This window comes from Centruroides vittatus, unplaced genomic scaffold (assembly GCF_030686945.1).
Source record: "Centruroides vittatus isolate TY-2023 unplaced genomic scaffold, ASM3068694v2 contig_377, whole genome shotgun sequence".
In the NCBI taxonomy this organism is placed as follows: domain Eukaryota; kingdom Metazoa; phylum Arthropoda; class Arachnida; order Scorpiones; family Buthidae; genus Centruroides; species Centruroides vittatus.
In genome coordinates, this window is record NW_027122198.1 from 1,166,040 (window position 1) to 1,181,056 (window position 15,017).

The following is a 15,017-nucleotide window of genomic DNA, read 5'->3' on the forward strand; positions in this document are numbered from 1 at the left end:
GCCCTCTGGCGGCGGCGGACGGGGGCTTCCCTTGGGCGCCGGCGGAAAACCCTCCGTGGCCGGCTGGTGGCCGGGCCAACCCGCTGCGAAAGTGCAGGTCGCTGGGAGCTCTGGCGGAAGAAGCGGGAGAAGAAGCTCCTTGCGCGCGCTCCCTCAGTTGTCCCGACCTGAGTGTCCCGGACTTCCGACGGCGAGCGCCGGCGGAAGGGCCCGCGGGCAAGAGGATGAAGATCGAAGTCCGTCCTTCCGGGAACTCGCCGACGGAAGGAAACGGGGCCCGGTTCCGCCGAAGAGACCAGTTTGATCTGTCGGCCCAATCCCGCTCCAGGTCCATGCCTTCGGTTTCCCAAGGAGATCAAGAGAGCTTCTTGCAGAAACTTCGGCACGTGGCACCGGCGGGATTTCCCTGCAACGTCTACGGTTACTACACCCACTTGATGCAGAAGTATCAGGACCACGAGGAGCTGAAGCGCAGAGTGGGCATCGTTCCGGAAAACAGTCCTCCGAGTTCTCCGGGTCCGGAAGCCAAGAAGAGACCCACGAGGACCTTGACGGGTAAACACGTTAGACACGGGACGGGAGCCAGCCCTTCCACCCTTCTAACTCTGCGCCAGATGATCCAGGAGAGGCAGAGAGCCAAAGAACTGGCTCAGAGTTACGGGACCACCAACAAATGCAAGATGACCAGGAAGCACTCCAACAAAGCGGGAAGACGCTCTACTTAATGCCGCCGGTGCCTTCTTTTCGTAACTTTATATTTTCGATACTCGCGCGGGACCAAAACCAAGCCCATAGTTCCTCTAGACACTCGGTCCGTTATTTTTTTAGACGGGAGCGTAGGCTTCCACCGCCAACGGAATCCAGTCATCTCGGTTCTACCCTATTTTTGTACGTTTCTACATTTCCATTATAACAGAAGTTGTACTTAAATCCGTCGACCGTATTATCGACGAGAACCTCCGCAGGTGCATTCATTCCAAAACGTTTATTTATATGAATTCCGAAAGGATTCGGGACCGACTCCCCATTCGTATCGTTTTTTTGTGTTTATTTATTTTGCAACCACACGACGTAGAGTTCACTTAATTTATTTTTGTATTCTTTTTACGAGAAGCGACCGACACGCCGCACATTCCATTTCATTGCACATTGTACGGTAGACAAGAAATAAATAGTCTTTGTATCTCCGGTCTCTTTATTCAGTTACAGGACAGAAAATTGATGTCGTAGCTTCCGTTCACCTGAAAAAAAGACGTCGGCAATTACCTTCGATCCTTTCGACTCGGTCGACAAAATAATTATTTAGAGGAAAATCGTTCCTTACACTCGGCAGTCTCCGACTTTAAATAAATGTTAACGCCTTTAAATATAACTAATGATCCAACTACAACCGTAACTAACGAAATTACAATTTCGGTAGAAGGACGTCATTTGCGGAGAAGAAAAGGTAAGTTTATTTTCTGTTTATCGAGACCCGAAGAAATTAAACTCATCTTCCGGACAACAATTAGCGTAAAACACGCCAGCACGAGCAAAAGTGTTAAAAATTTTGGCAAAATAATAAGAAAAGTCCTTATCGCTGGTAAGGGTGCGACTATGCAGACGCGAGCGAGCGAATTTTCCGAGCGAGCGAGAATACGTGGCGAGAAGAGGCGAGACGCGATAAATATCAAAACCTGTCAGATATGTGCGAAAACCAGAAATTCGCTTTCGCCAGCGTTATTTCTAGCTTCTCGCTTGTGCATGGTTTCCTTTGAGAAAACCAAATCGCTCGCTCTAAATTCGCGTCTGCATAGTCACACTTTAATTCTACTTACGCGCGCTTTTTCTCCAATTTGAGTACGGAGCGAAGGTAGAAAGTCCCGGGATTGCCGCAGTATTTTAGCTATTTGTCAGGATTTTCGGTGGGGTGAGTTTTCGTCCTTTTTCCAGTCGAGACGAACGAAAAGTAGAGTTCACTTAATTTATTTTTGTATTCTTTTTACGAAAAGCGACCGACACGCCGCACATTCCATTATAACAGAAGTTGTACTTAAATCCGTCGACCGTATTATCGACGAGAACCTCCATTTTGGAAATTACCGCCCACCGCCAAAAATTTAACGAACTTGAAAGAAAAAGAAATATTCCGGCTGAGTGTGGTTTTAACCGTTAAAATCGAGAGGAGAATGTCAAAGTTTTTGCAAGTTTCCAGCTTAGAAAAAGGAAACGACGTCTCCGCCAAGAATATCGTTGGTATTAACGATAAAGACGATAACCACGCAGCCGATAGACGGAAAATATTGAAACCCAAATCGCACCGTATGAGAATTCGTTTCCGTCCGGCAAAAGTATTAATAAAATCGCGTGGCTTTCTTCGGCCCGTGTCTAACCAGATTAAAGTAAATTACCGCCCAAGTTCGGGGATATTTCGCCCGCCACGCGTTCCAGCTTCGACTCGCCCAAATTTCAATAAGTACGCCTCTTCCGCTAATGTACGGTAACTTAACTCGTGCAAAATGGCGGCGGTACAAAAAGTCATTATTTAAACTGCGTGCCTTATCCATCGAATTCCATACACTTTTTTCCAGTTTCTTCTCGTGCGTAATCCGGCGAATTTTTAAACCCATAACTGTAAATAGAGAAACCGTATTTTTCAAAACGGATGTAAAGATATGCCAATTTTAATAATTACAAAACGGTCCTATTGGGCAAATGTATTTTCTAATAATTCGTCGGATCCCATGGTTCAAAAAAATGCCAAGAGGTGGTGTTTTACTCGCCGACCGGGTATATAACGCCAACGGAAAAGTTTAAACGATGATTCCTCCTAAACTATCGCTGGGTGGCACTAGTCGCGTTAACGCGCATTGGTGGAAGGAGCGTACTAAAGCTTATTAAAATTTCGGAAAAATGGAGAAGGCAAAGCCCGGATGTCTTCCCGTAAAATTGGACAAATCGCCTTCATTACATCGAAATGCTGGAATAAATAATGGAAAAGTAAACCCGTAGCTCGTCTCTCCAACCCTCCACTAGGACTTAGACGAAAAAAAGCACCATCTGGGGCGAAAACGTTATTTCGCGCACTCTATTAAAAATACGAAATTTTCTTTCGACCAATGCGATTCGAAAAGAAAAAACTTCATAATTCGGACGTAAAGAACGAATGGCGAATGTAATAAAAATGTTTATACTCAAATATCGAGAGTCTTTAGCTCTAAACAATGATATACTCGTGTGATCAAAAAGTATCGGGAACGGTTCAATAAAACGCAAGATTTGAATTTATTCATTAAAATTTATTTCGTCTCCTTCGAAGTAATTCCATAATTGCTCCCACCGCCATGCACTTGCGCCAACGTCTTTTCCCTCGAAACGGGCTTTAAAGTCGTTTTCGCCAAACCCCTTGGGGACTGGCAACCAATTTTGTTTTATGGCATCGATCGGACTGGAAACGAAAGAGGAAATTTTAGTCCGGGAAACGGAAAAAGTCACGCGGTGCCATATTGCGCCAATACGGAGCGGGCGAAACCGTATTTGTCGAATTTAAGCCGAAAATTCACCAACGACAAGAGTATTGCCAGCCGGTGCATTATCGCGGTGCGAATTCCAACAGTTTTCTCACCACAAACCGGATCGTTTTCTAACGAATTTCTTCACGAAAACGACGCAAAACGCTGGACTAATATTTTTTGTGGACGGTGGCCGGTGGGGAAGAATTCGTCAAGCGCCACACCACCACAATCGAAGAAAACAGTCGACACCACCTGGTTGCGCCTGCGCCGTACAGGCGATATAGTTCCCCAAAACTTCCAAATTTAAAGCCTACCAGTGACCCAGTGAATTAAAACTCGAAATCAATTGCCTACCACCGGCAATTGATTGTGGGTTAGCGCCTACCACGTCGAGTTTTCCGGGTTTTCTTCACGTCAGTAACTCCTAAATTTGGGCCAGTTGCCCATAAAAAAAAACCTCCCGGGAAGCGTTCAACCCTAGGTAGACCGCCCATATGTCGCGTTGCCTTAATCCAGTGGTTCCAAACGTTTTTTTTAATCGCGACCCTTTTTAGTTTTTTAAAAATGTTTGCGACTCCCCTTTCGCATACGTCATTTTTGATCAATAAAACAAAAAATAAAAGGTTTGATAAAATATATTTTAGGACTTAACAATAGTGATGATATTTTTTATTAAGTATTAATTATTAATGTGATGATTGAGCTTGCATCTGCTTAACTTCGGACTATAAAACTAGTGGAAGGAACGCCGAAACTAGATTGAGGCGCCTCTATCGGCGACGCCGAGTAACAGAATCGGGGCTACAAAGCGCCACTAAAAGTATGAAATGGCCGAAATGGCCTTGTTAACGGAGGTCTCAACTATACCCAGCTAGTTTGCCACAGTCGAATTTCACCAGGCATAAGGAGAGGTGCGGGCGCCGGCTGCCCACTGATTACGTCGCATATCTTTCGTGTTGCCAAGCATAATTAACATTAAGGCGACCCCCCAAAAATCTAAGGCGACCCCCTTGTGGGTCGCGACCCACCGGTTGGGAACCGTTGCTTTAATCGAATAAATCAAAACTAAAACCCAGCCAAATTTGAATTCCATCTACGGTAGTTTGTAAAAGATTAGTTTTGGAGCCCCTGCCGATGGAGACCCCGGGCATTTACCATTTTGCCCGTAGAATAACGCGCCACTGTTCCTCGAACATCTTGCACCATCCGAAAATTCTCATTTTGATGACTATTTGCAACCACGCGACGTAGAGTTTACTTAATTTATTATTTATTTATTTATTTTGAAAAACTCCACACACAAAATTAATTTTTAGGAGGAGAGATAACATTCATTATTTGGTTAATAAGTTATATTTACACTCAACCGAGTCGTTGCTGGAGACTAGACCATGTATTCGGTCTGCCGATTCTTTACAAGTAGCATTATTAGTAGAAATAACATCATTATAAGATATTGATAAACGCAAGTAGTCTAGTTTCTCGCAATCAAACACGTAATGGTTTAAGTTCGCATCACCTTTCATGCAATAAGGACACGTAGCCGATAAACGTAAATCTATACACAAGTGTTTCCATGTTAAACGAAACTTATTTACACGGGTCTGAATGATCGGTTTTTTAATAATGAACGGCAACTGCTGATAATAGATGTATAAACACCGACTACTTTCTAATATTTCTGGATACCATGTACGGTACTTAGCCCTAAAAACCTTGTCGAACTTCTTCTATAAGAAAAAGATTGTCGAACTCATGTAAGATTGTATTTGTATAATATTTTGAAAAAGTTCACTTAATTTATTTTTGTACTCTTTTTACGAGAAGCGACCGACACGTCGCACATTCTACTCCATCGCGCAATATACGGTAGACAAGAAATAAATAGTCTTTGTGTCTCCGGATTCTTTATTCGGTTACAGGACGAGGTTGCGAAATGCCTTTGATGACCATCGTCACCAAAAGCGTTTTGCAACATTTCCAGAGTTTTTGAAGCAGTAATTCCGTGGCGACAACAAAATTTAATGCGCGTTTTTTGTTCGATTACACTCGACATTTTAAAAATCGCCAGCGCAATAATTCTTTACCCGCAAAACAAGCGTTTGTTGGTCAATTAAAATGGACGACGACATACCGATTGCTGCTAGATGGCGCTCTCTCGAACGCGCGCAGATTAAAGGAACCATTTCCGATTCTTTTTGATGGCAGTAGTATAAACATTTTACTTTTAAAACTTTTTATTTATTTTATTTTCTTAAGTCTGGCAAATCCAAATACAGGTATCCCTCGTATAAGACGGTAGATAGTTCTAAAAAAGTGGAGTTATGCCAATCCGTTCTGTACAAAACAAAGGACTAACACAAAACATGGGATTACGTTCCAGAAGTTAGCAAAGGTATACTATTTTTTCCGTCACTAAGAGAAATACGTTTATTAAAGCAATCGATAACTAAGTAAAAATCACAAATAAAAGTATTGTATTTCGTGTTAATATTAATTTTAGTTGAGGGCGTTTTCTTTTCACAAAATATCATCGTCATCTGGACTTTTTATTCATCTCGATCACAAGTATATGTGACATTTTCATGTTTTTCATTTTTATCGCGAAAAATGTTTATGGGTGACGAAGTAAAAATGTAAATCGAAAATTTGTTCTAGCGGATCACGTTTGTTCGAGCGACGACCGAGAGATTTTTCCAGAATTTCTATTCGAATGCCGAATTGTTCGAGTACAGAAATACCGTTATATTTCATTTGTCACTTTTATGAATGATTGCTTACCTTCAGTTTTGAAAAAGTTTAATAACACTTATCTAAAACTGTTTAAATAAACTTTACTAAATACAAAGATTAATGTATAAAAACAAAACACGGTGATAGTCTTAAAGGCTAAAATGAGAAAGCAACAACGACTTCCGGTTGATACAGGACGAGGAGAAAAAATTCTATTATCAGTTTTCATTAAAGTAAACCTGACAAATGTCACAAAGTGAAAATTTCAATATTCTAAAATCCGTAGGAAAATTTGAGACAACACGCATGCTTGCTTGAATTAAATATATATATATATATATATATATATATATATATATATATATATAAACATATGTTATCGGCAAAACCCGATTTTTACGCCAAACTAGTTTTGCCCAGGCCACTTTTGGCCTGACACTCTTCGCCAAACTAGTTTAGAATTATTATTCAAGTATATTAACGGTTAAATATATTAATGGTTAATTTAAGTTCATCATAAAACACAAATAAGTTCATTTTTAATTTTAGTTTGATTTTAAAAGTTATTTTTATTATTTCGTTTGAATTTTTGAAAATATTTTCGAAAATTAATTACCTTTAAAAGTGCATGGCTTAATAAAAAAAATACAAATTGATAAGTACTGATTAGCTTATTTTTATTTTATAGTTTTGTACAAGTGTTGTGTCACTTCTAATCAATACCGTTTTTGGTTAATGTTACCCTAGGTATCGAAGATGGCGGCTCGTCTCCGATTCCAACGATCAGAAAACAGGGAACAGTGGGGACGCACGTTCTAAACCTAACCTAACCTATTCTAATAATTTGGTTGCTAATAATTATGGCAATTTATTAGAATAGGTTAGGTTAGGTTAGAACGGGTGTCCCCACTGTTCCCTGTCTTATGATTGCTGAAATCGGAGACGAGCCGCCACCTTCGATATCTAGGGTAACATCAACCCCGTTTTTTATTATTAAGTAGATTATGTTTGAATAAATATTGTTCATCTAATTGATTGCCTTTTAATTTTATTTTAACTATTAATATATTTAACCATTAATATACTTGAATAATAATTCTAAACTAGTTTGGCCTAGGCAAAACTAGTTTGGCGTAAAATCGGGTTTTGCCGGTAACATATATATATCCAATAACGGAGTTCACACTTAAAGATTGTGAAATTCTGTATGGAGGATTTTCCAAACTGTATTACAGCCAAACCGGAAGTCTGATATAAATCGGAATCGGAATACTGTCCCCAATTTTCAAACGATATTAGAGTGAAAGCACGTTGTAGAAGTACCGTGTTGTACGAGAGATACCAGTATGTTTAATGTAAATCCTATTTTTTATTTCTGAAAATACCACTATTTCGTCGAACGACGATCAACAAACCTAGACAGACCATTTTACTCTTTAAGTGTAGAATTTTCCGAAAACTACTCGAAACGATTGTTTTATTTTCAACTAATAAAGCTTAATTATTTTAAAATATTTGGAGGGAAAAAAATAACTAATGACGGTCCAGAGGAGGGCATTCAACCAGTCATTCTCTTCGACAGAAAATTATATAAAAAATTTTGCGGTATAGGTCCGGGGATATTCGAATCGATGCGCGGAATAAGTTATTTCCGCGACATTCCCTCGTCGGATCTAAAACGACGAACGAAGGCGTCACTTCTTTATTCGTATATTTACAGGCAGAATTACGTCGATAGAATTAAATATGCAAGACGCAAGATGTAATTCGACATCATAGTTTCGAAAAAGACACCAGACCGTTCCATTTTATAATGGCGGTAACATTCACTAATACTAAAATTAAAAGAAAATGAAGCCGTTAATGCGAAAAGAATTTGGAAAAATAAACTAAAATATAGACCTATTTGTTAATACGCAAATGTAAATATTGGGCGGATTCGGTAAACATCGGACGCCAAAAACAAACTACTATTCTTCCCCTCGCACATATTTAATAAGGCGAGTAGCGGTAAAGTTCGTGTCGGAAGATTTTATTTTCTTGTTCCGAAATAAAATTGAAGCGGATTACAACGATTTAGAAGGACTTACCTCAAACCGCCCCACGCTCAAATCGCTCTTGTTACTTTTCGCCTGTTCCAGCAAGGCCCACAGATTCTGCACGTGACTGGCGGCACATCTGCGACGGTCTTCCGTCTGTAGACAGAAATAAGACCTACTGTATTTTCCATGGTAATGAGTTTTCCCCTTTACGTAAAGCATTTGAAAAATCTCTTTCAGAAAAAAAAGTAGTAAGGAAGAAGGGTTCTCCACTACTATCTTTTTGCATTAATTATCGATATTATTTCCTTTTAAACCAACGTTTAATACAGAGACAAAATTCTATTTTAAACGTTCGTACTCTGTTTTAAGTGTTACTTTTTCTGTTAATAGTAGTAAATAGTTTCTGCCTGAATGGCTCTAGCTGACAAAAGACGAAGTAGATCAACTGGAAATGATAAACGTTCGGATTCGAACCGGTCCCGAGGAAACGTCTAGCCTGACGATATTCGATTATCGCCAGTGTCAAGAAACGGAATAGATTTCGGTTAAATTGAGATTCTCGCAACAAAATACAAGTTAGAGAAATGATGATAGAAATCGTTAATCGTATTGAAGTAGCTGTAGAAGAAGCCGTATCCACACATTTCTCATCGATTCTTACGCTGGCGGGCCAGACCCATCCGTAAGGGGCAAAGTAGCACCGGATACGTAATCCATTAAGTAATTGTATTTGGAGTAAGGAATCTTTTTTCTTTTTCCCATAGCAATGCAACGTTCACCACTGTCGGAAAATTTAAGTATTACGACCGAAAGAACGGAACGGGATACGTACCTGATGGGGAGATGCCGAGGATCCGTGCGATTCGGAAAGGAAGAGTCTGGGCACGGCCACCCGTAGAGCTTCTTCCTATTACAACACGAAAGTGTGTTGAAGAGAAAAATAAAAAAAATTCGGAAACAAAAGAGATCAAACTTACCGGAGAGGGATCGCTATAAACGGCAAACTTCTCCAGCCCGAACTTCCTCCACAAAGGTGACGGCTGGTACAGAACTAAACGAATGGTCACCACGTCCAACAGCGCCAAACGACTCTAAACCGAAAAATAAAAATGTAATTTAAAATCCGTTACGCTTAACGGGAAGAAGAAGCGAAAAGACGACAGGATGAGAGACGAAAACTTACGTCTTTCTGAGTTAAAGAAAAGAAGCTTTGACTTCCGTTTTCGAAATGAGGATTGGGCATCAGCACGTACTTGTGGATACATTTCTGCCATTTGAGGGCGCTTCGGTTCTTGGGATCGCAATCTGAAGACACTCTCTTGCACAATACGGTCATGTAGGCCGTGTAGACGTTCTTGAATGTTATCTCTCCTACCTATCGCGTTTCGTAAGTATATTGAAATTACAAATTTCAAATATAAAACAGCAAATTTCTGAGATATTTATTTATAAGGCGATATCTCGTAGACGAAAAGGGTTCCTCTCGTCGTGACGATTGAATAACAGACTGCGCAAAGAATATTAATCGATAATAACACTAACAGAACACATTAATAGGAGTAATTAGAAGCTGAAGAGCGTAATGAAATTTTACAGTAAACTTAAATTAATGGCATTAAAAATGTAAAATGTTTTCTGTGTTAGCAGCTTTTCGATAATAGAAATGATGGTAGCGAAATATTTAAAAAGGGGAAAACGCATAAAATTAATATTTATTTCTAATTTTATAAAACTGTTTCTTCCCTGGCATGCACACCGCCGGCCGAGTACGTAAAAACCACCGAAACCGGTACCTGTCACGGGTTGGCACTTGCAGTTTTCGCGGGTTTTATTTACCAAAACCAAAATAGAAACATCTACCGAAACCGGGATAACCTTTGGATAGCTGGACTTACCTTATCCAATCCCCGCCAGCACTACCAGGACATTCTCAGTAATACTCATTGCGGGCAGCGAGATTTAGGAAAGAGCGATCGGGTCGTCCCCTAGACACTTACCCAAATCAGTCCTCAAACTTCACCTAGACTGTCGACCGTCCAGGTATTAATCGGGCTACTGTTTATCGGAGTTCTAACGAAAACCAGTGTTTAAAACGAGGTATGGCCACTATCTGGATCGGAGTTCTCAACATTTCTTCGTGTATCGACCCTTTTAAGAAAAATTTTTTCAATCCACTCCCTTAAATGTATTTACATGTAAACATTATTTTAAAAATAACGTATATTTTTTATATTTGGAAAGTTTTGTAGATGACAGTAAAAATACTTTAAAAAATTTTAAATGACTGTGTTTACTAAAGAATTAAGCAATATTAAATTATTATATATGAATATGCAACACGTATCTAATTTGCTCAAAGGCCCTTTTCAAAATTTCATAAACCGTAAGACATCGATACCGACTACGTTGAGAAACCTTCTCCTAGACCGGGCAACGAAAGAGTAGACACGAGTCAGCCCGAACTGGAAGGGTCTATGTCAGATGAAAGGAATGAAAGGAGACCTGAAAGTTGAAATACGGATCTGATCTGCGATCTGTTAAAAATAGTACAATAAGTCATAAGTCTGTTAAAGATAGTACAACAATATTGTTTGATTTATTTTTTTACAAATTATATTTCTGTGTACCATGTGCTCCACACGCCTCCTTCCAGCTCTTTTATCTGATATATAGACCCTTCCCGCACAGACCGATTAGCGTCTACTCTTTCGCTGCGCAGACTATATTAGCAGGGTCGACGAGAGAGGAGCCGAAGCTCGAGTATGCAGAGGGTCCGGGTAATTCATCAAAGATAGTTTATGTTTGTGAAGTAAGTTCACTTTGATTTAAATTTGTACATAGGTCTGTTGTACTGTCCCGTGCACCGAATGACAGGGATATTACTTCGAGTGGCAGAAAAGGAAAAGTAATGGGTACAAGAAGTAGAATATGTTTATCATTATAGAATTTGTTTACAAATATTCATTAGAAATCGAAATATAATAGATTCGTTAATTTATAAGAAAAAGAAAATGAACATTCAAAATATTAAATTACTACAGTTTCAAGTTGCCATCTTCGCAGCAGAAAATGACAACTGCAATCTAAAATTGATATTAATCCCATTGATGAGAGGCGAGACAAAATGGACGACAACTGGTCGATTCGAAGTGAACGACAGAAACTAAAACATTTTTGACGCTTAACAAACATACGATTTGGAGGATATTTTTTATTTACAAACAAAGTTGTACGTAACCAAGTTGTACAGTACCTAAACCCCTACAGAAATTCGCTACAGAAAAACTTCGTTTTACAGAAATGACATTTTTTAGTAAATAAAGTATTATTTTAACCTAAGTCTTTTTTGTTATTTTACGCAATTTAAATTAATGTAAACGCAATATATGGAAATAACGTAATATAAAGCAAGTGTTAATTTTAAGTAGTTCAATTTATGTATTAAAATACAACCTAGTTAACTACATTTTGGTAAAAAAATTAATTTTTGTTGCACAGAACAATTAAAAGTTATTCTTTCTTCGTAATACGCTTCACACTTATTAGGAGCATTAAAACTTGGTCTACGATGTAGACCAAGTTTTAATGCTCCTAATAAGTGTGAAGCGCAAGTTGTAGCAGGTTTATCTGTAGGTCTGACGTGGTCGGCTAATTTCAAAATTGATTAGCCATGTTATTACGGTCAAGAAATTCCAAACTTTGCTACAATGTATTTCTTTTTTCAACCTTTATCCACTTCCCGCAACACATTACATTTTTTAGTAATACTTAAACGCCATATTAATAGTTTTTCAAATTCCAACCGGACGTCTTATTAAATTAAATAAAATCTCACTAACCTCAAAAATTAGTCCAGGACTTGTCAAAATTATCATCTTTGGTTAATTGTAAATCGTTTATCTGTCGACGGCTGCGTTTTGACCTAATTTCTTTCTCCTTTCTTTACAACCGGTAGCCACGTGGGGGAGGATTTATTTTAAAAGCTAACCACCAATATTTCTCACACCCGGGAGCGGTTTTACAAACGAAACGGTTTACAGATCTATACCCGAAATCGAACCTAAATTCCAACTCGACCCAGAGGGAGTAATCGACTTTTAACCATCGATGGTCCTTACAAATTAAAACAAACAAAAAAAAATTTGTTATAAGATATTTAACTTGATTTTTTACCAGCAAGTTTACAAATATTGTTGGCCAAAAGAGCTGCAGAAAGGTTTTAAACTGCGATACGGAGAACATAATAGAATATTTACGTGGCATCGCATACAATTATAATATGAATTAACCAATTTAAAATAAAGTTTGTCTCAAATTTCATATATATATATATATATATATATTCGTTTTAACGTTTGTAACATGTATAAATATGTTTGTTAATTACAAAATCGTTTTAAAATCTTCAAAATTACAAAATGTTTAACTCGTTTTTTGAAAATATTGTTTAAATTTAGCGGGAAGTAAATCAATAGAAATGAATGGTGATTTTTATAAAGAAAAGTAAAATATATGTATTTTGTGTATTGTCCGTCCGTTGTTTCGTCGTCCCGTTGACGGTGTTCCAGATAAAATTCAGGAACAACGTAAACGATGCGAAGAGTGCCCGGAGAAAGGAGCTACGAAGTTAGGGAAGTGGAAGACGACTTCTATAAGCTTTGTAAATTCGCCAACAGTACTTAGAAAAACTATAACCAGTTTTAACATATTCCGTCGAAAAGAAATGTCTTCGTTACGCGACACTCTCCGCAATGTTCTAAACAAAAATATTAGCGTTCTTACTGTTTTCTGGGTGGGCAAAAGTCTCGATTTCGAACAACGTCGGCCGGCAAAAAAGTAAGTTCCGGGAAGGCAGCGTCATCTACATTCGGCCACACTCTGGCCAAACGAAATGACAAACTAACTAATGCCAGTAGGCTATTTCTCGGCCGATAAACAGTTGGCTTCAAATTGCCAGACTAGTCCGAATTGCAACAATATTTACTCAAAAATGTTGAAAATAATGATTTTTAAAGTTACGTTAGTGTTACGTAATTTCCTGCATCCACCACCAAAATAGCGTCGGTCGGTAACCGGCTCCGTGGGGTAAAACGGTACGTGTTTAATACGATAAATACCACCCTCCGAATTCGTAACGCATCCCGTGTGAAAGTGAGAAATTACGTTAAGGGTGGGTAGAATGGTTAATTATTCAAATACTCTTAACTTTAGAGTTGGCCATCCACCCTTTTGGATGCTGGTGGACTGGCGAACAGACCAAAGCCAGAAAAGTCGTCGGAACCAGTCAGGATAAAAATTCCACGCTTAAAATCGGGAGAAACAGACTCACCTGTACGGGATAGGGAAAGGTGGCGTCCAAGACGCTGCATCCGGTTCCTCCGTCCATTCGATCGTCGTCCATGGTCATGGCCACGGGACCACGCACGGTGCACTCCAATGGCTCTCGACTCATCCCGTCTGTTTCTCTCGTCTCCCGGGAATCGGTGTCAAAAGCCGAGCGAATCGGCCACGTCCTCCCTTTATCGAGGGTGGATCTACGCTCCTGAGGAAGACGGAGATTTCCAGAAAAGCGTCTTCGGACAGATGGCGTTCTCTCCCACCGGGAGGAGGGGAGGAAGGGCGACGGATCGATGGAGCGACGATATCGATCAGGCGGCGGTCGGCCGTCGGAGGAAGAAAAAGCGAATCGAGCGGAAGGAAGAGAAGAGCCGAATCCCGGGAAGGAAAGCTTTCGGAAATACTTGCCTGGTACCTTCTCTTAGTTTCGGATTCAAACAGTCTTGGCTTTCGCTCTGACCTCTTCCTCTCTTTCCCACAAGCGCGGCACCTTGCCTTCTCGCCCTCTGGCGACGGTTTCTAACGTTCTAACGTGACGTTTTCGATCGATACGGAGGGAAAATTTAAACCATAATTATTGGTAGGGCGATAAATAATCTTTCGTAATTGAACAGTTCTTACTTCCGGAAAATACGTCGACCTGTGGATCGACTTATTTCTACCATTTTATGTATTCGTATTTAATTAAATTCGTTGTTAAAATAATTCTCATTGCGTTATTTTTTCACAGATAAGTTATGTTAGATTTTCCCTAGAGAAATTTTTCCTACGGAAAATCGTCTGTTGAAATATTCCTGTTCCTTGCAGAATTCTTGAACTAATGATTCTACTCTGCCTCGTTTACAAACTTTACGTCGAGAACTTTTCGTTTTAAATACCATTACTTGGAATGACTGCATTTCTTACGCCCATATTACTGAAAAAATTGAAAATTTCAACTTTTTACGTCATTCTTAAAATATAAATTATATTTTTTAAAGAAATAATCTAATTAAACCTTGGCTTCGGAGTCCGTTTTGAGTCGTGTCTGGATTAGAAACACCTTACCGCAGTTAATTTCGTCGCAGATGAGAGGAGACGGAATATTTTTCCGTCTGACGTCGGTCTTAGGCTAGCTAGATTCGCATTGGCACCAGCAGGGGCGGATCTAGGTTTAAGGCTTATTGAAGTCCAGTGGGGCCCCATTTTTTGTTAGATAAAGAATTTTTAAATTGGGGTTTAAAATAGTACTATAAATAAAATAAATAATACTATAAATTATCTATATTATTATATTACAGTAGAGCGTCGATAAGTGGAACCAATTGGGGACTGGGGTCCTTCCAGTTAATGATTTGTTCCAGTTTCCGACTTTGTACGAAAAAATATATTAACCTGTCCGATGTTCAAATTTTTCTCCGTTGCGTATCGC

General features: G+C 39.3%; 1 protein-coding gene across 1 annotated transcript; it reads right to left on the reverse strand.

Moving 5' to 3' along the window:
- Positions 1 to 1,072: 1,072 nt before the first annotated feature.
- On the reverse strand, positions 1,073 to 14,114 carry LOC136975625 (nicolin-1-like). The gene is made up of 6 exons (XM_067270693.1): positions 13,599 to 14,114; positions 9,453 to 9,644; positions 9,247 to 9,360; positions 9,102 to 9,176; positions 8,318 to 8,422; positions 1,073 to 1,241 (listed from the first exon to the last, which is right to left on the reverse strand). The coding sequence occupies exons 1-6, from the start codon at positions 13,719 to 13,721 to the stop codon at positions 1,200 to 1,202; spliced, it is 651 nt and encodes a 216-aa protein (XP_067126794.1). The 5' UTR covers positions 13,722 to 14,114; the 3' UTR covers positions 1,073 to 1,199.
- Between the last annotated feature and the right edge of the window lie 903 nt (positions 14,115 to 15,017).